Raw genomic sequence first — 25,978 nt, forward strand, 5'->3', positions numbered from 1 at the left:
TATATTCCAGGCCCACTTATTCCGGTCCGCTATCTGGGGAAGCGGGCCGGGACTTTCTCCGCTTAATTCTTCTGGGCAGCTGGACTTGGGGGAAGGTGGGATTTGTGTGCCCGCCCGTTCTCAAAAAAAGTACCTAACATCAGGTGGCGGGGCTTGACTTTTTATCCTTCATTCTGTCATTATCCCAATATCCCAATATCCCAACGTGTCGTTAAGACTATTAAACATTACTACAATAGTTTACCATAAACCAATTGCTTTGTTTTATTCTCCGTTGGCTGCATTTCATTTCATTGCCTTACTTTGCTCTCCTCTCACTTATAAATTTATTATCCAACAGCTAGCTCTAACCTACTACCATGGACGACCAATTCAACGGACGCACAGATGACGACCTGTTTGCAGACGAGTTCGAACCTGTGGACACCCGAGAAGAGCCAGAGACGAAAAATGAACCAAGCGCTCCCCCGGTAGTCGATAATCAATTACCGCCTACGAATTCTGAGCAGCCTACCACGGTGGCAATTCAACCTACTCGAACCCCTCATACACCTCGATCTCTTAATCAATCGCGACATGCGAAGCAGCCCCCGTCGTCTTCACATCACCAATCGCGACCGCGCAAGCACTCACCGAAACCTGCAGCGGTAGATTCGCAGCAGCAGCAACAGCAGCAGCAACAGGAACAACAACCGCAGCAACAGGATTCTCCAGCTAAAAGTACCAGTAGTGGCGGAGGCGGGGGTAGCGACAAGAAAGCGCAAGCGGCTACTGTGAAACTCGGGCAGAATACGGCGCTCGCAGACCGGCTGGCGTCTGGCGCAAATCCTCGTCAGAAGCTGACTGAATCCGAGCTTGCGAGTAAGATGGAACAGATGCGAATCCTAAATGCAGAGAAGACGCGCCGATTCGAGCAAGTTGAGCGCGATAGTCGCTCACACGCTATTGCTTATGAGAAAGGCATGGAAGAGGCGCGGCGGCGTCGGGCTGAGGAAGCAGAGCGGCGCCGCAGAGGTGAGGAGGAGAGGCGCCGTATGGATGACGAGCGCGCCGCAAATCGCGAGCGGAAACTCAAGGCTATGGGCGCTAAGGAGGGTGGCAGCTGGGACGAGGGCAAAAACCTTAAAGAAGAGAGAGATAGAAGGGCTGGCTTCCGGAGCGCAAACGGTGGTATTCGTGGCGCGCGTAACAATGGCGGTATAGCTGGGAGTAGGTTTGCGGAGAGGGATAATGACGCAATCCCTAGGGAGTTTGGCCCCGATGATTTTAGAGGAAGAGGGCGTGGCGGACGCGGCAGAGGAGGTCCAAACAGAGGTGGTGGTAGAGGAGGTAGAGGAGGCTTTAACCATGACGGCGAAAGGGGCGGCGCTTATAAGACGTCAGGGACAACGACGACACAAAACGGCAACAAACCCCAATCGCAAAAAGCAGCACAAGCTCCTCCCACCGCAGAAGACTTTCCGGCCTTGCCAGCAGCCAATAAGCTAGATACGACGACCAATGCGATAGCTGCGACGAATTCTTCTGTCCCATTACCTGAGCTTAATTCGCCGGTTGGAAAATGGGATGATGAGATGGCCGCTCTGGACGCTAAGCCTGGATCTTAAAGTGTTCCTTTCTCAGAGAGTGAGGTCTAAAGAAGAAGAAAAAAGGAAAAAGAAAAAAAAGAAACAGAAACAGAATGCCCAATAGAGTGTACGCTAAGGATAATCTGCAGAGATGGGAAGTTTGGATTACAGACTCGCGCAACACCGCCCAGGCATATGAGAATTAGAGATACCAGAAAGACTAAATAAAAGCAAAAGGCTTCTATTATCAAGAACCAATCGAAGTATTTTATGTGCGCCTGTCCATAGTGATATCATGTCTAAATCTGACCACTGAAGCCTGTACGCCAATAACTCCTTCCCATGCTTTGATGTCGCCGTCGCGTTACCATCCGCTTCGGAAACCACGGCCACTCCTACCTCCATATCCGCCACGTCTAGGCCCTCTAGGCCCTCCTTTCCACCCACCATCACCGTAGCCCTCGTCCCGCATGGGACCGTCGTCTTGGAGCGAAGGACGCGGACGTCCCCTGATATCTTTAGGCAGGGAGTCGTACGTCTTCCGCATCTGCGCATAACCCAGATGCATCTTGCCGTAGAAATGGTCTGCCAACCGACGATCGTTATCTAATCTCGAGAGGTACGCGCCGCACACGTCACAGACCTGGAGTTTCTGGTGACCTGACGGACCGCTAGTATCGGCCAGTGTCTTGAGCTCGCGCTCGCGCTCCATCTTGGCTTGCGCCGCCTGGCGCACTTTGAAGAACTCCTCGTACGCGCGGCTGACCTCGCCTAGATCGCCGAGGATCTGCACCTCCTGCAGGCCGCAGTTGATGGTGGAGCTCAGGTCTGAGATGGATTTGAGCAGGACGTTGGTCTGGCGGATCTCGTCGGGGGTCTTCTCGAGGCGGCGCTGGGCGGCATCGATACGGCGGTTGCACTCTTCGATGTACTTCTGCAGGTCGCGAGCGTAATCGATCTCAAAGCCGTACTTCTGGCGCGCGGGCTCGGGCAGGCCTTCGTACTCGGTCTTCAGCGACTCGGCGTGGATCTTGGGACACGGGCCGAGATCTTGTTTCGTGTTGGTGAATAGGTCGTGCGGACAGGTGCCGACGATGTAGGACCGGCAGACTTTGGGGTCGGTGAGGGAGACTTGGGATGAGCGCGACGTTTGTGGCCCGCCCATGAGCTGCTCTGGACGAGAGTTAGCCAGACGGTTCTGAAATAGGAGAGGTTGGATTTGGTATTACCAAGCAGCTTTCTTTGCTCGGCCGCCATTTGCGATGTTCAAATTGGAAAGTGTTAAATTAATTATATTAGAGCGGGTTTACTCGTTGTTTGGGGTGAGTTATCGTGGAAAGGGCTGGTGATAGTTGGTAGGTATTGGCGTGACTGTGAAAAAAGTCTACAGGTATTATGTAGGTATGTAGATGTATGGATGATGGCAACAGGGCTGAATTAATTGGCATTGGAGAAAATTGGCATTGGAGAAAAGTAGCTTCCAAAGATTGATATTTGCGGGGACCAATTAGGTCATTCTTAAGCACCTTTAGTGGGTTCGATTTGCATTGCTTGGTGGGCTCGGCAGGGGCACAGGTGCCAGGCAAGCAGCCAGGGGGGTCCCTTATCTGACTAACAGTCTGACAGTTAGGTACCTCGTTGTACAATACCTGTAGCCTCACTGCAATTATTCCACGTTGCTGGATCTCGTCGGTAATCTTGTATCCAATAATCGACGTATCACCTGCAAAAGCTACCATCTACAACCACCAACCATAAAAAGAAAATCGGTCGTCCTCATGGACTATCGACGGCCACGATGCGTCATTTCTTTTCTTACTTGATACCCTTTTCGATTCTGTTTTGGACTGTTGCTCTTGCTTCCGATTATTACGAACAGTTAATTCTTAAACCGCTGCCTCAATCCACCGTTCTCGCCAGTTTCAACTTCAGATCCAACACCACTTTGTCGCAATTCGAAGCGCGCAATTTTCAGTACTTTCCTCGATCGCTAGGTCAAATATTACAACATGTTGGAACAAGAGAGCTGCATCTGAGGTTTAGCTTAGGAAGATGGGATGCCGAGAGCTGGGGAGCGAGGCCGTGGGAGGGCACTAAAGAGGGTGGAACAGGCGTCGAGCTGTGGGCCTGGCTTGAAGCGGACACTGATGAAGAGTATGCTATAAAGAACAGATCTAGCTATTGATTTTATATGCTGACTCTACTTACTGACAGGGCCAGTCACAAGTGGTTGAGTCTAACAAACGCACTATCCGGCCTCTTCTGCGCTTCGCTGAACTTCATCGATGAGACTAGAACGACTCGCCCAGTCATGTCCTTCCAACCCGAAGGAGACCACTCAAACACCACCCTGGCTAACATGCAATTGCTACATGGTGTGCTGCCGAGGGAAGTGGTTTGTACGGAGAACTTAACGCCGTTTTTGAAGCTGCTGCCATGTAAGGGAAAAGCCGGAATATCGAGTCTACTCGATGGGCACAAACTCTTTGACGCATCCTGGCAGAGCATGGCGATCGATATTCGACCTCTGTGTCCAGACGGTCAAGAATGTGTGCTGCAGATTGAGCAAACAATCGATATGGTCTTGGATATCGAAAGGTCTAAACGACCTAGGGGTAAGGATACGACCTTCTGTCCCATTTACCACCTTAGCTCTAACACGACGCAGATAACCCTATACCGCGACCCCTGCCAGGCCATGAGCTGAAATGTAACTCGTCAAAACCGTATAATTCTGGAGATACATGTTTCCCTACCGACTATGCAGAGGGCCAAGAATGGGCGCTCGACCAAATCTTTGGCAAGACAATTAAGGGGGCTTGCCCATTGACTGACCCAGAGGTTCCTCCTGTCTGCATCCAAGTTCCTCATAGTAGGGATATCTACACAACTGCTGGCGCGAGCGAGATCAAAAATCCAAACCGGCTTTCACGATGCTACCAAGTTCCACTGGAATCTGACTTCTCGATGATCCTCCCCCATATGTCACGAGAAGGCGATCATCCCAAAACGGACGCCGACGAGATTGTCGAGCCCGAAACTCCGCTTCTATATGCGGAGCGTAGCTTTACAGGCCACGGATACGAGCGCGGCGGAGTAAGGACCATCCTCACCAATCCAAGCCCGGATACAGAGGTTGAATTCTTTTATATGGAAAGTTTACCTTGGTTTATGAAAATCTACCTTCATACACTTGCAACTCATATTAATGGAGTACCGGGGTCCAAGAGTGACATCATTGAGGAGATTTATTACCGGCCGGCTCTGGACCGTGTCCGAGGAACGCAGCTCGAACTTCGGATGCGCATTCCACCTGCTAGCACAGTTTTTCTTACGTACGATTTTGAAAAATCCATCTTACGGTACACGGAATATCCACCAGACGCCAACCGCGGCTTCGATGTTGCGGCGGCTATCATAACCATTTTGCCTTCTACATCCCCAGACGCCCCATTGGCGCGACAGAAGACATCAAACCTGCGGACTACGTCCCTTCTCCTCAGCTTGCCAACGCCAGACTTCAGTATGCCGTATAATGTCATCATATTTACAAGCACGGTTATCGCCCTTGCGTTCGGTGGTTTATACAATATATTAATTCGACGATTTGTTGGAGCTGATGAGGGCGCTGAGGCCAATGCCGGCGGTTTAAAGAACAAGATTATCGCAGCTGTTGCGAAACTAGCAGGGCAATTAAAAGGAGCGAAAGGAAAAGTAGACTAATATTAGTTATAGTCCCGTGTAGGCACTGAAATACACATAGAAAATTACCCCTGTTGACGGTATGATTTTTTATTGCTTACCACTTCATAGCTCTCCAATGCAAAACGGTAAGCTGAAGCCAAGTATAATCGACACCTATAAACTTCAAGAGCGAAAAGATTCAACGAATAAAATGTAATTCATAGCTAGGTAGTTGCCAGATTTTTTATCTATCTTTGTACATATGAATAGGCCCAAAACAGCCAACAATTAAAGATATACAGTAATAAAAGAAGCGCCCGCTTCCGTAGGTGATATTTTATATATACAATTTCCACTCTATCGTAGCCATTGTGTTTTTGTAGAACTGTTTCTCCATGTTCTAGGTTGAATAATGCGTTGCAAGTACGAAGTCAAATATACCCTATGCCAACCCCTGAGGCTGAAGAGCAGCCCCGAGTATGTATGTTGAGGAGCGGAAATAAGCCTGCATCCGACCCATTGCCACGGGATTCGACAGCTGCTCCCAGTGCTGTTGGGGCTGTTGCCATTCTCTTCCGTTATATTTTCCTCTGGAATCTAGATGGTAGTCTCCGAGGTCGGGTTGTGTCGTAACGGTTTCGATGCTCGAACGCTTGCTGCTAGGATACGACGAGTTAAACGAGTCGGTTGTGCTTGCGTCAGAGTAGGATGATTCTCGTCGACGGTGATGGTTGGAATTTCTTCGCCGATTTGTCCTGAATTCGTCTACTTCGGGGTCGGGTATAGGATCTGTCTGGACGCTGGCATCCGCATAGCTCGTCTTGGGTTTGACGTCCGTGGTTGATACACTCGCAGTGCCTCTATAATGATAACCGCAGGTGCAATGGCTACCCGGAGCCTTGGTGTCTGTCGAAGCTGCAGGTTTCACTGGCGTCGGCGGGGCATTAGCGCCTTGCGGACTCGGCTGCTCTTTGAGCACACCTAAATCTTCACCGCCGTATACTAAACTGCGTGGGCGCGTAACCCATGACCGTTCCCGTCGATGGACAGCAAGTGGCACGAGGGATACCCGGCGTAGCTTGTCCGCAGACGATGACCGGCTATGGGCTGCTGGCTCTGGTTTTAGGTGAGGCCCGGGTAGATGATCGACTGTCAGTGACATAGACGGTAACGTGCTCGATCGTGGCCGTTCCGTATCATTTCCTAATAGTTCTCTGGCTCTGCTCATCCGCCTCTTGGTCCCCGAAGTAGGGCTTCCGCCATTGAACGTCAGAGCTCGTCGGAGCTTCTGTTGCTGGGGACCCGCAGGTTCGCTCCGAACTTCGCCATCCCTATCTGACGCCCAGAACGTGTCCTCCCCTGAGAGTATCACTTGTAAAGTCTCAAAGTCTCGCGTGCTACCATCGACTGGGAACAACCAATCCTCTAAGCGCCTTGGGAGGCCATGAGATCCTATATTGCAAGGAAAGTGAGAAAATGGATAACACTAGGTTAGGTGATTAACGTTTAGGAAGTTTAGGAACGTACGCTGCCTGTATTCACCCGAATGAGTCTTCCAGCAGATGTAGTGCTGTCCACCGGATCCAAGTGCCGTCACGACGAGCTGGGCTACGCCCTCCGAGTCGTCGGTATTGGTGGCTAGGGATTGCAGAAGATCCGCGATCATTATGATTTCTTCGACAGCGTTGAATGCTATTACATGACATCCCAATCACACCTATTCAAATCGTGCCAGCCGTATTTAGAAGTTAGTATACTGAAGCACGAAGATCACAGCACAGTATACATTAGTTATTACAATTTCAGATCTTGGAACTCACGGCGAGCTGCCAGCAGCTAATTCATGATCAACACAACAATTGTTGAAGGTGAGGCTAGGGAAAAAGTAAACGCATGATTTTAGATACGCGGGCAAGGGCTGAGACACCATGGTCCTGGAAAACATATGATATGGGCCCAGTCTGCAGACAGAGTCGCATCTGAAACAACGACAGGGGATCCATGAACATGCCCCATCTCGATTCTAGGGCCTTTATCGTATTTGACAAGAAATTGCTGAATATTGTAAGAAACAACCCTTTTTTGCTTACCTTGAGCCTGTTGTTGTGAGCTTCACCAGTCATAACTTTTGCCCATTCTTGGTTCCTACATCCCTCTATACAGCAGTAGAACCTCTTACTTGAATACGAAAACTGATGTCGTCAAATATTCATACCTCACAGACTTTTACATTTCAAGGGAAGACCCTTCAAGAAGCTCTCGAAGAACTCGCCATGGCTATACCTATGATACTGGCGCTCACAATTGCCCCTGCTCTGCTAGGAACACAAGAGGCAATCCGACAAAGTCAGTCCAAGAATAAACGCGAAGAGCACAGAGCCCGTCGCTGCAATCTTGTCGTTTCTTGCGTGAAGCAGTCGATCCGCAGTCGAGATATAAATGGCAAGCTAGTCGTTCTAAAGGATAACAAGGTAAAGCATCCCATGATAATGTAAACACCGCGAAGTATTACTAACGCAGAATACCATAGCTCTATATCACCACTGGGGACCTATCTGCGGAAGATAATGCGGTGAATACCACAAGTCACGGACATCCATTTGCAGGATATTATTTACCATACCCTGACAAAACATACGAGGGTATTGTTAGCACTATAAGCGATGACCCACCGATGCTGAACTGGATATATGTCGACAAGAACACATACGAAGTGAAGTATGGTGTCCGCGCCGATGCGCAAGACCATATAACAGGTCCGTTCGATTGTACCCGGCAGGACCGGCGCATGACTCTAGAAGGCTGGGAAGGTTTTGCTGCAGTTGAGGAGTTCCCGGGAGTGTGGGCTCTATATTTCGACCGTGACGACGACGGCTTGACTACTAAGGTCCCAATGGGAACCAGAGTGCTCGAAGTAGAACTGACCCGGCGAGAGAAGAAAGAGCGCAAGCCTGAGCCAGACCCGAACCAGGCGCAGACTCTAGATGAGAAGATGAAACAACATAAGGAGCAAACACAAAGAGAGGAAGAGGAGAAGCAAGAAATGCTTCGTACACAGCAACAAACTGATGCGAATGAGCAAAGAGATGAAGGGCCGTCGCAACAGGACAGAGGCACTACAGGCGGTGCACAGCTTAATCTAGGCAATCTGCACCTTGACCCTGGTTCCCACACCGAACATCTACCTGGTACTGCCCCTCACTCGCCCAGTGTAGCAACCGACAACGTCTCGTTCTGGTCCGCGCCGAGGAAAGCTGATGACCTTAGCGACACCGCGTCCGTCACAGTAGCTAGCTCTATCGCTGACAGACTAGATACTCTCGAAGAGCAAGCAAATGAGTCAAGGGAACATGGATATAAAAAGCCTTATGTTGAAGACGAAGCTGTCTGGGAAGAACATGTCAACGGTGCATAGAGTATATAGAGTCGCCATATAATTCGCGGGCGAATCATTAAAGATACCCCTATTCAGAAATAATTAGACGTTCACAACCCATTCCGCTTTTTTATTTCTTTATTTTTTTATTTTTAGGGCGAGCCTCCACCTAATCGCGAAGTAAATAGCCAAGCAGATAGATTCAAGAGTCAAAGCTTGACAGCTGTGGAGATAAATTGAAGCATAAGATGTGTCCACGTCGTTGGCTACGGTGGAGTTGACGTTCAGGGGTATTCGACAGGGTTTATTAACCTCAGCCCACAACGGCCTTGTATACTAATAGTGGCTATCCTGAAATGAGGAATACACGTAATTTGATACCAGAAGCCTTTCAACCATGGATATGTCCGACTTCTCATAATATAGGTATGTTGTCCTTAAGTATACCATTATCGTACAATCCATAAGGGAATGTTCAATAATGGCATTTGACGCATTGAAGCTCAGTCTGTATGCTACATGTCTGAAAGAAGTACGAGCTTGTCATGTCTCAAAAAAGAGTAAGAGATCTACCGTGCTGCAGTAAGGCGGCAAGCCATATGCCATGCACCATAGGGATAAAAATCCAGAACTTCATCGATTTCAGTGTCCTAGTAAGAGAGAAATCCCATTCCATTTACTAGCCTCTATTCTCTAACTTGTCATGCCATTCTCAGATCAGATCTGAACGTTGTTATGCGAGACAGGGGTAAAGCGAGACCCTTGATGTCTGAGGCTCAACGCTTTGATCTGGGTCCACCACATCCCCGGCGCTAAGGAAGCAATGAGAAGCGCAACCAAGTCTGCGCTGTAACTCTGTCAAGGGACAATTGGACGACTTCCATCGTACCATATCGGACGAGTGCGTTACATCCTCGTGATTACCAATGGGATCTGCGTCGCGGCCAGCCCAACACTAATTTGTGTTTCGACCGCTCCGAGGCACAAGAGAATCTGGAGAAACGAGGTGCCTATGTCGAGGTTTGAATATATAAGAACACTTAGTGCTCAGCTCGACAGTGAAGAATTAGTCCTCATCATCCAGCATCAACATCATCATTATCATCATCAGCTTCCTTCTTCAATTCTTCAGCAGGTCTGACCTAGCAACGTGATTAACACCTCGCCGCTAATTCAACATTCATATTTTTTGAGATCTCCCTTGATCAATCCTATCAACTAATTCAAAATGGCCACTACTAGCACGTAAGTATCCCCATAGCTACCTACCTATTCTTAGAATAGTGTACCAGGTCTAACATGTGTTTCCCAGTACCTCCGCTATCCCCATGAAGAACAACGTTGCTTACAACAGCGACTCGGAATCAGACGGCCAGGCTCGTGGCGGTCGTCGTCCCCAGAACCAGCTTGCCCAAGCTGCCCAAGGTCTACCTAAGCTACCCACCTCGGCGGGATTAGCCCAGCCAGCAGGTAAGATTAAGCCTGTATTGTACAAAGGCAACGAACGTCACTAACCCATGCCCACCAGGCCAACTTCTAAGGGGTGCGACCGACGAGCACGGCAACCAGAAGTCCGCTGCTCTCCTAGTCGGTATCAAGCTCGACCTGGAAGCGGAAGTCCACCTGACAGCCCGAGTCCGCGGTGACATCTGCGTCGGTCTTTACTAAGAGTGATGCATACGTGTAATAACAAGAGCGCGGATTATTGTTCTGGTTACGGAGGGGAAGCATAGCGGTGAGACAGTATTGTGGGAAGCGAAGCTGAAGCTGGAGCACACAAGATACCCCATTTTGCACGGATTGCGCAAGGCATGCCGAATCAAGTCGTCCTAACACTGATGCCTTTTACACGAGGCTGTGCGGGCTGGCTGGCCGCCGCATGGCGAAGTTGATAATAATATCACGACTTGGAAATCTCATGGCTTCTCGCTGCTCTTATTAGTTATGTGAATGCATTGTAGTGACTGCAGACATAATATGTGCTATGCAATAGGCCTATTGGCTACGGGACAGATTGTTAGACCATTGTGAGCGCCTATGTTGTGATAGGTTAACTCAGGGTTAACAATACAGCGCTTTTTTAAACCCAATATTTTAGGGGAATCGAAATAAGAAATCTATTTATTAAAATTATCCGTTAAGATAACTCAGGGTTACATTGAAATTTAAATCTAGCAATGCCCCCTTTTTGGGAGGTTTACCTTTTTTATTATTTATTTTTCTACTTTTTACCTTTTTTTTTTTTGTTGTTTTCTGCAAATAACAGAGACTAAGCTAACTGCTTCATCTTCTGCCGTAACAAATCTCATTCGTCTAGCCTCACATCAGTAGACTACTTAATCTTCGGGAATAATCTCAAAACGGCTAGATATCTCACCACGAACAATTAGCTCTTCGATCTCGCGTTCCTCGTAGACTTTGATGATCTCAGCATCCTCCGACGTAGATTCATCTAGAGACAAAAGCACAATGTCGCCTGCCGCTACGGAAACATGTTTTCTAACCACTGCGGTAATGATGCACGGACTACTATCGTCCTCTGCGCCCAGAACCTGGACATTGAAGCTGCCGTGCCCTATATAACTGCGGACCAGACCATACTCTTGGCCTGCTTCTCTGAATAGAAGATATTGGCTGCTAACCATTGTAGTGATATTTCAAGGACGTTGCGTAACAGATGAAGATAATTCAGTATTGGTTTGTTATTGCCTGCACTTTGAGAGAGTAAAGTGATGCTATGAGAAAAACAGATATGTGAAAAACATTTAAGATATGTAGGTAAGCATATTTATATACCTACCTATGGAAGGGCCATTTGAGGCCTTGTTTATTAACAATAGTACTACTTAATAAGTTCAATGGGCATTGCTGAACTAAAGAGGGCAAGTCCTAAACACATGTGAGTTTACAAGTGAAAACAACGTTCTTGTTTACATCATTGGGTATGTGCTCGATTCAAAATCGTACGGTGACACAATTTAGGGGGCTCAGAGCAGCTTATGCTACACTAAAGCCGGTATACGATACTGCCGTGAGGCATACCTTTTGGCGCAATATTTTTGATCTATTTTCCAATCCCAAGTACTCTGTGGATGAGAATTAGAGTTCTAGTCAGCTGCAAAGATAGGCTGTCTAGTTCCTTGGTAAACCCTCATCCCAGATATCAGGGACTATAATTGTGGTGTCGCTCCTATTATTTGACCGGTACACTCACCAAAGCCGACTTTTCGGCCTTGCTCTCCACAGACTCCCTGAATTGTAATTATGTCACCATCCTTCAAGAATCGACGGACATCCATCCCCTGAAGCATGATATCTTTCCTTCCTCCCTCGCTTAGCTCTAAAAAGCTTCCCCTTTCGCCTAGCGAAGGCCCGCTTATCGTCCCAGAACCGAGAAGATCTCCCGTTCTTAGCGGGCAGCCACCTAGAGTGTGATGCGCGATCATCTGCGGAAACGACCACATGAGGTATTTCGAGCTTGTTGTGCATATCCTCGTCGAGTCGCCCTGTGGTGCTGCGCTGTGTTAGATTCAATTCTCGGGCATCACTCTGGTAAAGAATACATACTCTCTAAATCAACTTGTAGCTCGATTCCAAAGATATTCTTCTCTTTGCCTTCGTTCAAGTACCCCTGCAACGGTGTCCAGTTGTCAATCGGATTGGTTCGGAATGGCTCAAGAGCATCTGCAAGGACAACCCAAGGGCTGATAGTTGTGGCGAAATTCTTCCCGTTAAAGGGCCCTAACGGAACATATTCCCACGTCTGGATGTCGCGCGCGCTCCAGTCATTTAACAATACGTATCCGAAAATGTGATCTTCAGCGTTGGTGACTTTGATCGGAGAGCCCATCTCATTCGGAATTGATATAAAACATCCTAGTTCCAACTCAATATCCAGACGCCGTGAGGGAGCCGTGGTAGGATGCTTTGGTTCTGCCGTTGGATCAGTAATAATCTGGCCGAAGGGTCGCTTAATCGGCGTGCCTGAAACGACAATGCTGGAAGCTCGCCCGTGGTAGCCGACGGGGAGGTGGGTGTAATTCGGCTGTAGAGCAGCCTGAGGCCCTCGGAACAGGGCACCGACATAATATGCGTGGTGGAATCCGGCATAGAAATCTGTGTAATCGCCAATGCTCATAGGCAGATGCATCTTGACTTTATGCTGAGGAAGTACCGCATCTTGTCGAAGTCCCAAGTTATCTTTTAAGATTTCCGGCCTTGATGTCTCAGCTGATAAGAGGTCCTGAATAGTTCTGCGGACATCTCGATGGACCGGTCGGCCCAGTGCTGCGAACTCATTTAGCGTGGAGTTCGAGAAGATGCCGGGGTAATTCTTCAATGTAGGGAAGAGATCGTCAAAATCCGGGTACGAAGATAAGACCTTTAGATCAAGTACATGAGATCCGATGGCGATAGCGACATGCGGCGCGGGGTTAGCCGGCGAGCTGATGATGCCGAAGGGGATATTAGCTAGCGAGAATGGACTGTCGGGAGATACGCCCGGAACCCATGTTGATGCCATGATGTGTTTCTGATCTCCTAGCCTTACACTTCAAATGGTAGTAAAAAAAGTAATTAGTATATGAATTGTATCAAAGATGGAAAGTCGTGTGCATTAACTTGTTATTGTTAGCATTACGATGCTTCTTCGGAGTCGTTTACACGCATACTTGAGTGGGTATCACAATACCGAAAATCCCGATAGAAGCCGGCGGATAGAGATAGTCGGCATATTGAATAGAAAGACATACCTCCGGCCGCACATGCGACTAATAAGAAACTAGCAAGGCTATTAGGGCTGGATGTTTAAATAAAACATGGGTCGCCAATGCAACATAGACATGAGATACGCGTAATTGTTACTACCTAAGCTTTGATGCGTTTATGTTCGCCGGCTTTACCCGCTTATTCGCATGGCCGGCGTAAATAAGTTACAATGAAAAGGGGTATATCTGGATTTGAATTGCCTTTCAAGAATGACAGGTACCCAAGGTACATAGACATCCAAGCAACAATATAATTCAGAATAGCAATCGACTAAACTAATCGTCTTTGACTATACTATAACTTATAAGCTAATAACTAGAGGTACCGTAAGATAATAGTTAACGCTTTACTATGTACCTAACTAAGGATATTTTGAAAGACTCATCTCATTGCTTTAAACTTAACGTTGATATTTAAAAAAGCATAGCTAAACAGTTATATACTAGGTAACTAAAAATCAAAACTTGCCGGTGATATGTACAATCCAGTGCTTGTTTAAAAGCCTTAAGATGGCCTATTTCCCCCAATCAGGAGCGTATTGTAAATCCCATTCATCCTTGTATTTCATTAACCTCTTCTCCGCAAATACAGCTTCTGCAAACAATCCAACTTCGTTCAATAGGTCGATCACGTCATACGGAGCTTCACCAGACGCGGCGCGTTCTAGGTTAGTGAGCACGGAAATGTAATCCTCTACCGGTGCGTGAATGGCAAAGTTCGTGAGACCTACGCAGATTCTAGCCCATATTTCCGCCCATTCACCGGACATAGTACCCGTAGCTTCTCGAAACTCGATCGTTGGCGCGGTCTTTTTAGGACCTATGAGGTTGTAGCATTTATACCTGAAAAGGTTATAATTGGATCTTTCCTCAGTTTCCAGCAGCAACAATATTACGCATGAGCTGTTGCAGGCAAATATTTCATTGACACCAGCAAAGACGCCAATATCAGTTTTAGCCTTTTCATCGAGATCTATGAGCTTGTGTTTAACATCAGGTAGGGGTTTACCGCTTAAAAATCGCGGAGTGACACGCTTGTGTATTGGCGAATACGGGATATTGAGGTGTTTAACTTTGGGATCATCGGTTGTTTTAATTACCTTCTCAATACGAGTCTGAGTTTCTGATCTGCGAAGTCTTGGGGCTGGCTCCGTCTCGATAGATGTTAGTATACCTACCGGGAGGCCCCTAGTATCCTTACAGAAAAATGGCTGGAAGCAATCCGGCTTCCGAGTTTCTTCAAAGGCCTCCACGTGGTCCTTAAGCTGATATTTTATTCTCCAGGATATAGGGTGCTCCCCGTGCCTCATACCGCGTCCGATATATAGCTCACAATTATTTTCTTCCTGGTGGACAAACTCGTCCAGTACGTCCGCTATCTTCTTTCCACGAGCAAGAGGACTTCGATCGCGAATGCTTTGTGAGTAGAAGTTTACCCTCCTTTGCGGTGGATGCAGCAGAGCAATAATGGGGTCAGCAGCCCAGAATAGCGAAGCAACTCGCTTTACGTGCTCTAAAGGCATATGTTCCTTCCCATCACCGACGTGGACATGAAACCCGCAGGTACGATTAACAATTGTTCGATACGTGGACCTAATTAGATCTACGGCATACCGGATTGCACTGAATGCCACAGGTAAAGCAGCCTCTGCGGGAGATGTCATTTCGATACCAGTCCATTTAATATACCCCTCAAGATGAATGCTTGTATCTAGCTTAACCCTCCAACCGCGAAATGCGTGTTCGGAATTGTAGGTTGGTGATCGCTGAACCGGTAGGCCATGATCAATTAGAACATCGTAAATCCGACCATAAACCGCGTTATCTATTGATAATTTAGAAACACCAGACTCACGAAGATGTTTTGGGAGCTTGAGAATAGGAGGCAAATCGCTTGCTATGTCTTGATGAGGGTCCGGCTCATCGTCCCATATCCATACAATTATAAACTCCAACTCGACACCGAAAGTGCGAGCTCGGGCACCAGGCCACTCCCTGCTTGCCGACATGGCGATTGTCTTTTTTCTTTTGTCCTTGGAATTGCCGAATTTGAGTTATGGAAGGTTACCTTATATTTAAAACCAATTGGTAGGCTCTTAGTTCAATTATATTTCTTTCGAGCTGACGACAGTGTTATTGTATGCTTGCAGCGGCGGCTCAATGACAATGTGTATTGTTTAAAGAGTCAACTAGGAATAGAATTGAACGACATGAATAAGCAACACTAGGCGCATGTCATCCTCTCAGGTGCATATTATGCACTTTAGGCTTTTGCTTATAAGATACCTAGTCAACCGGGTTTACCTATAAGCCATTCTAGCATAGAGAAAGTTGGGTATCCTCAATATAAACCCATATAATCCTTTGTGTTCATCTGCCAACATACGCTTTATACCTAATGAAAGTTACAAACTCTCCTTTTACTCCTTTGTCTATAGACTATGGAGTGGTGACATTTCGGCAATGACAAGTTCATAGTTTCGTACTCAGGGCGTCTAAGAATAATTTTAGGGTCCTGTTTCATGTTATTTATAATGCCTAAGCTATATACCCGGGCATGTAATTATTACCTTCCTATACATTTTTCGTATTTACTGTTGTATTGGAAACCGTTCTTCTGAGATGAGGAAGAATGAAAATGTCTTTTTTTGATCATGTAGAGCCAAAGCTATAGATTCACCTAGTATACTATAACGTAGAAAGGGTAATATTATATCTTAAGTCCAAACCCCTTTATCTATTCTTAGACTTGTTTTCTAGTTACTCGATACCTGCTAAGCAATTCTCCATAGCCATCTCCATGAAACTCTAATCTTTGTTTCCAGACAGAATATAAGGGGCATAGTTCAAGCATCCTCGAGCTACCATAATCTGACGCCTAACATTGTTAAGCAAAGATGAATTGATAACCAGATACCTACTGGGAGAAGTTGGGGCCTAACTTCTCCTAGTAGGTATAAGAGAGCTGATGTATAATAAGAACTCTAGATAAACAAAGTGCCAAAATTTTCATACATGGCTAAAGACCTACCCAGTGTGGAAATACTGTTTACGAACAAACTATATTGTTGAGGAACAATCAACTACTTTTCGAACATTGCATATCGTGTGATATCATGGATTTATTGATAAATTGGCTTGATTCCAAGTAATATTGTTTCATAACAACAATTATCCACCTGCTGTTAATTAACAGTTCGGCTGTATCTATTTGAGTTGGACGCCTATATATTCACCTCCATCACCAATCTTCTCATCGATTAGTAGACATCAAATAACCATATACCTATTACCTATCCTGATTTTTATTTTTGCAATATCTACCTGTTTATTTGTAAAACAGACACAAATTCCAAACCGAGCATCATGGCTGACCAAGGTTCTTTGGTCCCCCCGTTGGGAAAGCTAGTTGTTGGCAATCAAAACCAGATTATACTTGTTAATTTTGACGGCGCCGAGCTTTCTATAGCTTCCAGATTTACAATCCCGAAATGGTTGCCCAGCTCAATATTATTCAAAGAGCCTAACTTGCTTTACGCTGTAAACGAGATAGGCACGGAAACTAACATGTTAAGGATGGTACCTGACGCTCCGGCCAACGGTCCTCCGGTTGCACCTGACGCTATAGGCTTCGACAAATTTTCGTTCGTCAACAATGCCCAGGGATCATATGGGGGCAACCACCTCGCGTTCAACGCCGACAAGACTCGCATTGTCGAGACTTGCTACATAAGAGGCAGAATCGATGTCTGGGACATCTCAGGGAATGGAAACCTCCCTGTTTTAAAAAAGAGTATCCGGACTAGAACTGAAAATGGGCACCAGTGGCCGCATCAGCGTGAACCAGGGCCACGTCAAGCCATCCTCGATCCGACTGGACGCTTTTTTATTATACCAAATCCAGGTACTGATTCGTTACACGTCATGGACACCCTGGATGACAGGTACGAGATCACGGGCATTACCGCTGTGCCCAACACAATCTCGCCGGAGAGCATCGCTTGTATAACACATCAAGGAACGCACTACTTGGTGGTGGTAGGGGGCCTCTCTACTGCAATCGCCTTAATGCGAATGGACTACACCGATGCGATAATCCGGTTCACCACGGTCCACTGGGGACACGCCGGTAGGAGATGGGACCCAGGCGAGTTAATCATGTCGGCGTTCACAGGACTCGAAGTCGCCAGAAACCAGCGTGATGTTTACCTTTGGAATCGATTCCCAGGCGAGACCTCAGGCCACATCGCACATTTTAGACTCACCGACGAGGGAGGCGTAGGACTTATTTATGTCCACAGCATGCCAACCCGCAACATACAGCCGCGCATGGCCAGTCTAAGCGGAGATGACAGCCAGGAGTTTGTATTCGTGGCTAACGAGGCTGGCGAATCGGGTCTTGTCGCATTTAGGAGAGACCCGGCGACAGGTAGGTTGGATCCGAACCCGGTCGCAACGTTTCCAAATGAGCTTCTTGTTCCCTACGGAGCTTCACCGCATATACTAAGAGGCGTTCAGTTCGTTCGCGAGCTTTAGTTTAAATACTAGTAGTTTTGCAAGATAGACCAATTAAGGGGGAAGAATGCTAGGTTAGATAGTCACCTAATTTAATCCCTGAGTAAAGTACCTGTTTCTGAGGTTGTGTTATTTATGGTAAAAGGGAATTGTCCTTTAGTCCTAAAAATACTACTCTTTTGTTGCGTAATATGAAGTAATTGTTTCATTAATTAAGTGCTTAAGCAATAGTTTAACAACATGGGCTTCACTAATTCTTATCGTTTTATTAACCGATCGACGGGTATGCAGCTAAGAAGTAGATACATAGGTACCATAGCAGGGCTCTATGGGTTCGTAAAATGATTTCAACCTACTTATAATTATACCATATATAATAATCATTAGAATCAAACCTAATCATTTAATATGTGGAATGATTCTAAATTATAAAATAGTCTTAAAAATTGGAACGATTGGGAAGATTCACGTGACTTTCACGTGAAAAATAGGACCAAAAATTAAAAAATTAAAAAAACTTAAAAAGACTAGTCCTTAAACCTAAAGCTCCCGCATAAACCCCACAGTAGGGTTTAAAGTTTTAACGGTTAAGCTAATGGGACAAGGTGGTTAATCTCATCAAATTATTTCGAAAATTAAATTGTTTTTAAACCTTATAACCTTTACTTTAAAATATCAGTAACGTTAAAAAGCCAGGTAAATTTTAATAAAAGGCCAACCCATTCATTTTTCACGTGAGATAAGAGTTAAAACCTATAACCCATTTAATTTGTATTAAAATTAGTTTAAATCTTTAATAATTTTAAAATATATACCGGTTGTATATATTATAACATAATAATTAATTAAATAAAAATAATATTAAAATTATTTTTATTATTAAATTTATTAATAAATAATTTAATATAATGTTATTTATTAAATTTAAGCTTATAATTTTTTTAAGGTTTAATATAATTACTTTATTATTTTAAATTCCATTTTAACGTATATAATTTATTATTAATTTTAACGATATTATTTCTTTAACTTTAAATCGTATAAATTCCTTAATTAAATCTTTAATAAATAATTAAAAAGTTATTCGGGTTATTTATAAAAAGTTTTTATTACGTTAATATAATTTAAAAAGGTGTTTTAATTTTTATAATTAAATTAAAAAGGTTTATTGTTAATTTATTTAAGATTAAGGTTTTAACGTATATATTAAGAAAAGTGTATAGGTTAAAGGTTTTAATGGTATATTTAATCGAAATAATAAATTTATTTATTATTAATTTATATATAATCGTGGAAAAAGGTATATTACATAAAAAGGTGGTAAAAAGCAACGAAGTTTCCAAAAGTGTAAATGTAAGTATAAAGTTATAATATTTTATTTAAAGAAGTAAAATACGTGGTTTATTAATATATAAAAAGTTTTTTATAATTACGAAATAAGTTTTAACGTAATTAACGTTAAATATTAATAATTTTAATAAAATAACTATAATTTTAAAATAATTATATTATAATTATTAAAAACTAAATTATTAATTAATTATTAAATTATATATTATTTATCGGGAAATAACCTTAAATTTAATAATTTAAAATCTTATATAAGATTTAAGTTTAAAATTAACTTTAATAATTTTTTTAATTTAAATTAAAATAGTAACAAATTATATATAAGGATTTATAAAAAGAATATTATAATTATAACATAAGATATTTTAAATATTAAATAAAGGTTTTATAATTAAATATAAAAAAAAATTATAAATACTTAATTATTAATAAAAAAATTATAACGATATAAAAAGGTTTATAATATTAATTACGAAATTAATAAAAACTTAATTATTAATAAAGTAATTTAATTATTTTAAATATTTAAATAATATATTTATATATGATAATATAACTTTAAAATTTTATTATTTAATAATATGTATAAAATAACGTTAATAGCTTTATTTTAATAATTTTGTTTTACATTTTATACTAATTTATATATAATAATACAGGTTAATTAATTTAATATGCCATTATTAAATATTACGGGTATCATGTTATTGCATACGAATTTTCATGTGGCTTTTAATTTTACTTTTAAAGAGGTTAAGGTTGATTTTACGTGGTAGTTAAGGTACTTAAATAGGCTTTGGATATGATACGAGATTCAAAAGCTTACTATGATATTAAATAATTTTTTAAAGGTATTTAAAAAGGTTGTAAGCTTAACTTTTACATTGTTAACATAGCAATTGTGTGTATAATATATTATGAAAAACATTGCTTATTATATCATTAAAAAATGGATTTAGTTAATAGTAATAGCAAGTAATTTATTAATTAAAGTTAATAAAAAATAGGTTATTGATAATAAAACTGTTATAAGCGATAATTAACCCGGCTTAAACCCTTTTTTATATAAAAGACTTATTAACGATAAAATTAATGAAGTTGATGAGGTTAACGAGGATCTTAAAGAGGTTAAAAATAATCTTAAAGCCGACGAAAATATTATGGATATTAAGGTTAAAACCTTCTTTTTATAGTTTTTAAAATTAACTTTTAATATTAAAGATTAACTTAATAATTAAAAAGGTTTTATAAAAGTTTAAAAAGTTATTGTTTACGTAGATATAAAAGAGATATTTTAAGTTACGTGAATTTTATTAAAAAAACAATATTAACGTTAAATATGTAAGTAATATTTCTTTTTTTTAAAGTAAATTAAGTTAATAAAAAGCTTAAATTTAATTAAAAACAATTTTTTAATATTTATTTTTATTATCGTAATTGTATTTTAAGGTTAAATATAGTAAAATATTATAATATAGTTATTTTAAGTAAAGGTATATATAATTATAACATTTTTAACTTTTAACATTAAAAAATATTACAATTTTTTAAATGGGGCTAATTAATTATAAGGTTTATAAATTAAAATAAAATTTTTTACCGACTTATTATTTTTTTTATTAAAAAGGCAGTAAAGCGTATAAATATTTATTTTTAATATTTTTTATAATTTTATATTTTTTTCTTTAAAATAATTATAATTTTTAAGTTTTATTTATTAATTAATTTTTTATATAACATTTATTAATTATTTAATTTAATATTACTTCTTTTAACATAATTAATATTATTAATTTATTATATTTCAAATATGTAATTACGGTATAATTGTTATTAATTAACTTAAAGTAATATATAAATATTTAAAATGTTATATTAAATATTATTATTATAACTTTAATATATTATATATTTTAATATATAATGCTTATATAAATTATAAAATTGTATATAAATTAAGGTTTTAAATAGTTAAATTTTAAAGTTTTTTTAAATATTATTAAATAAAGATATTTTATAACATATTATATCGTATATTATTTAAAATTTTTAAAAAAATGTAAAGGTAATATAGGTTAACGTATTAAGATTATTTAACTTAACATAATAATAATATTTTATAATTATTTTATAAGGATTTATTTATAAAATAATAAGATTTATCTTATAAATACGTTTTTTTTTATTTGTTACGTGTTAAAAGAAATCGGTTAAATTCGGTTAAACTTTAAACCTTTAAAATGATTAATATTAAAAGACATTAATGGTTTTATATTGATAGCGTTTTAAATTTAAACAATAATAAGGTAAAGGATTTAAAAATTTAAAATTTTAAGCCTTTTTAAAACTGTAAACGTTAAAAGGTTTATTTCGAGGGCTTATCTTTTAAAGCGTTGTAATATAATTTAAATAAAATTACTTTTATTAATCTTAAAAGATACGAATTTAATATAGCCTTAAGGCTTTATAATCAATTTTTAAGGTAAATTAATTATAATAACCGTTGAATATCTTTATACGATAAGGCTTTAACCTCGAGTGTAAGGCTTACCTAACACCGATAAAGGCGTAAAATAAAAATAAACCAATAAAAGACTATTATCATTAACTTAACCACGTTGATTTAAAATTAACAAAATCAATTAAATATAATAAGTTAGTAAATATTAACCTTTATAACAGCTTTAATATAGCCGTTTTAACAATAATATATATAATAATATACGATCTTTTCATCCTTAACGCTAGCGTTAATAAGGCCGGGTATAATATTTAACTTTTACAAGTTACAAGGCTATTAACAATGGTTTTTAAAGCCTTCCCAACAGCTTTAACAACTTATAATTTAACGATAATAAACACTTATTATGCCATCTTAACGACTTATAAAGCAGTTAAATTAATAGTTAAATTAATATAACCAATTAAATTAATAGCTTTAATCACCGTATTACTACCTTAATTAATTATACAAGGCTTGTTAAAACTAAGTAAGTTAAGTAAGTTAAATAGGTTAAATAAGCCAAGTATTACAAATAATTAATCATATAAATATATTAATTTAAAAGCTTATAAATACGTATTTAATTCAATTATAAATAAGCTAATAATTAATAATGGAAATAACTTCAATATTATTTTTATTTAATTAATTATTATGTTGTAATGTATGTAACCGGTATATATTTTAAAATTATTAAGGGTTTAAGTTAATCTTAATATAAATTAGGTAGGTGTTATATAACTAATACGTATTAAATAAGCGTTATATAAGGTTTAATTTATCATATTTTTAATAATTTAATTGATTGAGGTAAAATTATGAAAACGTATATTATACCGCTATTTTATATAAGATTAAATATTTTTAAGTTATTTAATATAGTTAATTAATTTAATATACCCCTTTAAATACAATTAATAAGTTAATTTAATCTAAAATATTTTAATATTCCTTTATTATTTAAATTATTAATAATTTAATTTTAACCTGGAAAAAACCTTTAATTATTTTTAATTATTATTAATATATATTTTTTATTTTATAATTATTTTACTATTTAATTTTTGTAGCTGCCTTATTTATAAAAAGTTCTTAATATTTATTAAGGCTAATTAAGTTTTAAATTATTTATATAAATTTTTCGTAAGGGTTTTAATAAACTTATTTGTAATTATATTCCTTAAAATAATATAATCCACTTTAATATAATTTTGTTAAACTTTTTAATATAGTTAATAATTATATATATTTATATACTTTAATTTAATTTTTAGTTTTTTAATATCCTTATTAATTAATTTAATTATTTATTTATTATTATAATTAATTTTAATAATAAATTAATTTAAATTAATCTTAAAAACACAAATTAATTTTATAATAAATATAACCTCTTTTATTGCTTATAATAAAATTAATAATTTAATCTTTATAATAAATATAATTATTATATTTTACTTATTAACCTTTTAATTTATTATACCCCCAAATAACTTTATTATATATACCTAAAAGTTCTTTTAATTGTAAATATTATTAATAAATGAAGTATTACTTATAATTTTAAAGGTATTACCCCCTTTTAACTACAATATATATCTTTATATGTATTTAAAGTATAAAATTATTTAATTTAATGTATTATAATATTTCGAACCAAGATTATAATTAAATCGTAAAAGTTATAAAATTATAAAAATTATATTTAAATATATAATTATTATAGTATATAAAATAGATTTTATACATTATTAGTAATAATAAGTATTTTTAAATAAAATTATTTTTTTGTAAAGAAATAATTTTTTTTAATTATTAAAATATTTAAAACTTAATTTAAAAGTTTTATAAAGTTAATTATTTTATTAATATATACGGATTAATTTAATTAAATAAATTATTTTTCTTAATTCTTTATTATTTTAATATTCAAAAATTACTGTAAATTGTTACTTTTAATAAATTAATAATGTTATTTAAAGCCTTTAATAAAGTATATTATTTCTTTTTTTTTAATTTTAAGATATATTATAATAATATTATTAACGTAAATAAATAATAATATTATTAACGTAAATAAATAATAATATTATTAACGTAAATAAATAATAAAATCCTTTTTTTAGTAAATATATAAAATTTTTTAAAAATAGGTTTAAAGCCTAAGGTTTTTAAAATCTTAATTAATTTTTTTTATTATAATAAAAAAGATTTTTATAATTTATATAACGTTTTAAATAATTTGAAGATATTACTTTTTTTTTAATAACTTAATAATATTCTTATAAACATATTTCTTTTAAATTTTATATTTATAAATATGTTTATAACGTTATATTAAATTAATTTAAAGTTAAATTTTACAATTATTACCATTAAAATCTTAAAAAACCTTTTAATTAATATTAAGGTATATATCTCTTCAATTTTTAAAGCTTATTAATCCTTTTAAATTATTAATTTTACCTTAACCTTTTATAAATAGTTATATTTATTAATCTTATATATATATACTTATATATAATTAAGAATTTATTTTTTAAAGTATTTGAAATTAAATTGTAAAATCTTTTTTTAAATTTTTATTTAACCATAACTTTTTAAATATATCTTTTTAATCTCTTCAAATAACGCCTTATAAAAGTGATTCTTAATATTACCGTACCTTTTAAAAAATTTCGAAAAGTTTTTCTAATATATCTTTTTAAATTTATTTACCTATTAAAAATTAATTTTAATGTATATTATTAAAGTAACCAAATTATATTAAAAAAATTTATAAAAAAATTTTATTTTTTCTATTTTATTAATTACTTATCTTTAATAAATCCTTATTTAACTTTTTAATTTATTTATATTAAATATAATTTACTAGGTTTTAATTTATAAATATTTTTTATTAAATAAAATATTAAAATAGTTTAACGTTTTAAAATATATTATAATTATAAACAAAATTATTAACGGTAATGGATTTAAAATTGGTATAAAAACAAACTTAATACTTATATAAAGATAATTAGTTTTTATTGTAGTATTTATTACTTTAAATTTACCTAATATATTATTTATTAATAATATTAAATTTAATTTTAATACATCCACATTTTTAATATACCCAAATTTATTATTTACTATATTATTGTTAATAATTTAAGTAATAATCAATTAAGAATTTTAAATAAATTAAAATATATAATTATATTTCTTAATATTTATATAAAATAAATTATTATATAATTTTTTTTTAATTTTATAAAATTTCTATTAAATAACTTATTTTTATTAAAAATTATATTATAAATTTTTATTACTTTATTTATATAAAGATTTTAAATTTTATATATATTAATTAATATATAATTTATTAAAAAACTTATTTAAATTTTTAAATCTAATTAATATTTCTTATTAATTTTTTTAAGGCGTTTATTATTAATATATAAGTTTTACAATTATATATTCGCAAATAAGCCTATTAAAACTTCTTTTTCCAAATTATAATATCATTATTTACTATTATAAATATATAAAAATAATTATATAAAAATTATTAATTATATTTATATTATAATATATAATTATATAAATATATTATAACTTTATATATCTTTAATTATAATAAATATAATAATTTTATATTTACTTTTATAATTTTATTTTTATTTTTAATTATACTTTTTAAACGTTTAATAATATTGTTTTATATTTATATATAATTAATTAAAGGTTTTAATCTTATATGAAGGTTTTTAAAATAGTTTTTTATTATTAATTTTATTTAAGTAATCTTATAATTTAATTTTTAAATTTATGGGGTGATATTATATTAGTATTTTAATAGTTTAATAAAATCTTTTAAAATTATAATTATTATTTTTAATTTTTAATTATATAAATAATAATTAAAAATTATATTAATTTATTTATTAATAATTAATATAAGGTTTATAATTTTATAATTATTTATTTTTATTAAATAAAAATTAAGGGTTAATTTTATATTAAGAAATTTATTAATATAATATAACATACACCTTACTTAACATTTTATTTTAAATATATTATATATTTTATATTTAATTATTATAAATCTTTTAATTCTTACCCTTTTATTAATATTAATTAAATATTTTAAAACTTAAAACTTTAAATATCTTAATTTTAAATATTAACAAAAAATAATTATAATATTTGAAATTTTTATAAATCTTAA

At 37.1% G+C, this 25,978-nt stretch overlaps 10 protein-coding genes across 10 annotated transcripts; 5 read left to right on the plus strand and 5 right to left on the minus strand.

Moving 5' to 3' along the window:
* Nucleotides 1–151: 151 nt before the first annotated feature.
* On the plus strand, nucleotides 152–1,824 carry F4813DRAFT_364354 (uncharacterized protein). Its single transcript, XM_049243801.1, has one exon. It carries the CDS (start codon nucleotides 360–362, stop codon nucleotides 1,605–1,607), a length of 1,248 nt encoding a protein of 415 aa, XP_049098396.1. The 5' UTR covers nucleotides 152–359; the 3' UTR covers nucleotides 1,608–1,824.
* Nucleotides 1,825–3,019, minus strand: F4813DRAFT_364355 (LUC7 protein). Its single transcript, XM_049243802.1, has 2 exons — nucleotides 2,798–3,019; nucleotides 1,825–2,741 (listed from the first exon to the last, which is right to left on the minus strand). Exons 1-2 carry the CDS (start codon nucleotides 2,823–2,825, stop codon nucleotides 1,933–1,935), a joined length of 837 nt encoding a protein of 278 aa, XP_049098397.1. The 5' UTR covers nucleotides 2,826–3,019; the 3' UTR covers nucleotides 1,825–1,932.
* A 221-nt stretch (nucleotides 3,020–3,240) lies between these two features.
* Nucleotides 3,241–5,491, plus strand: F4813DRAFT_364357 (Gpi16 subunit, GPI transamidase component). The gene is made up of 3 exons (XM_049243803.1): nucleotides 3,241–3,722; nucleotides 3,783–4,183; nucleotides 4,237–5,491. The coding sequence occupies exons 1-3, from the start codon at nucleotides 3,367–3,369 to the stop codon at nucleotides 5,289–5,291; spliced, it is 1,812 nt and encodes a 603-aa protein (XP_049098398.1). The 5' UTR covers nucleotides 3,241–3,366; the 3' UTR covers nucleotides 5,292–5,491.
* F4813DRAFT_364358 (uncharacterized protein) lies at nucleotides 5,476–7,136 on the minus strand. The gene is made up of 2 exons (XM_049243804.1): nucleotides 6,780–7,136; nucleotides 5,476–6,704 (listed from the first exon to the last, which is right to left on the minus strand). The coding sequence occupies exons 1-2, from the start codon at nucleotides 6,916–6,918 to the stop codon at nucleotides 5,695–5,697; spliced, it is 1,149 nt and encodes a 382-aa protein (XP_049098399.1). The 5' UTR covers nucleotides 6,919–7,136; the 3' UTR covers nucleotides 5,476–5,694.
* A 389-nt stretch (nucleotides 7,137–7,525) lies between these two features.
* On the plus strand, nucleotides 7,526–8,667 carry F4813DRAFT_390802 (uncharacterized protein; the record flags this gene model as incomplete). The annotated part of the gene is made up of 2 exons (XM_049247070.1): nucleotides 7,526–7,723; nucleotides 7,783–8,667. The coding sequence occupies 2 exons, from the start codon at nucleotides 7,526–7,528 to the stop codon at nucleotides 8,665–8,667; spliced, it is 1,083 nt and encodes a 360-aa protein (XP_049098400.1).
* An 820-nt stretch (nucleotides 8,668–9,487) lies between these two features.
* On the plus strand, nucleotides 9,488–10,547 carry F4813DRAFT_364359 (uncharacterized protein). The gene is made up of 3 exons (XM_049243805.1): nucleotides 9,488–9,873; nucleotides 9,941–10,098; nucleotides 10,157–10,547. Exons 1-3 carry the CDS (start codon nucleotides 9,857–9,859, stop codon nucleotides 10,294–10,296), a joined length of 315 nt encoding a protein of 104 aa, XP_049098401.1. The 5' UTR covers nucleotides 9,488–9,856; the 3' UTR covers nucleotides 10,297–10,547.
* A 417-nt stretch (nucleotides 10,548–10,964) lies between these two features.
* F4813DRAFT_390804 (uncharacterized protein) lies at nucleotides 10,965–11,273 on the minus strand (the record flags this gene model as incomplete). Its single annotated transcript, XM_049247071.1, has 1 exon — nucleotides 10,965–11,273. One exon carries the CDS (start codon nucleotides 11,271–11,273, stop codon nucleotides 10,965–10,967), a length of 309 nt encoding a protein of 102 aa, XP_049098402.1.
* Nucleotides 11,274–11,467: 194 nt separating this feature from the next.
* F4813DRAFT_364378 (Fumarylacetoacetase) lies at nucleotides 11,468–13,254 on the minus strand. Its single transcript, XM_049243806.1, has 2 exons — nucleotides 12,196–13,254; nucleotides 11,468–12,142 (listed from the first exon to the last, which is right to left on the minus strand). Exons 1-2 carry the CDS (start codon nucleotides 13,148–13,150, stop codon nucleotides 11,799–11,801), a joined length of 1,299 nt encoding a protein of 432 aa, XP_049098403.1. The 5' UTR covers nucleotides 13,151–13,254; the 3' UTR covers nucleotides 11,468–11,798.
* Nucleotides 13,255–13,909: 655 nt separating this feature from the next.
* F4813DRAFT_397603 (putative amidoligase enzyme-domain-containing protein) lies at nucleotides 13,910–15,683 on the minus strand (the record flags this gene model as incomplete). Its single annotated transcript, XM_049247957.1, has 1 exon — nucleotides 13,910–15,683. Exon 1 carries the CDS (start codon nucleotides 15,401–15,403, stop codon nucleotides 13,910–13,912), a length of 1,494 nt encoding a protein of 497 aa, XP_049098404.1. The 5' UTR covers nucleotides 15,404–15,683.
* Nucleotides 15,684–16,760: 1,077 nt separating this feature from the next.
* F4813DRAFT_397605 (putative isomerase YbhE) lies at nucleotides 16,761–17,930 on the plus strand (the record flags this gene model as incomplete). Its single annotated transcript, XM_049247958.1, has 2 exons — nucleotides 16,761–17,397; nucleotides 17,437–17,930. 2 exons carry the CDS (start codon nucleotides 16,761–16,763, stop codon nucleotides 17,928–17,930), a joined length of 1,131 nt encoding a protein of 376 aa, XP_049098405.1.
* Nucleotides 17,931–25,978: the final 8,048 nt, after the last annotated feature.

Source organism: Daldinia decipiens (genome assembly GCF_022478715.1).
Source record: "Daldinia decipiens strain CBS 113046 unplaced genomic scaffold F4813scaffold_23, whole genome shotgun sequence".
NCBI classification, from domain to species: domain Eukaryota; kingdom Fungi; phylum Ascomycota; class Sordariomycetes; order Xylariales; family Hypoxylaceae; genus Daldinia; species Daldinia decipiens.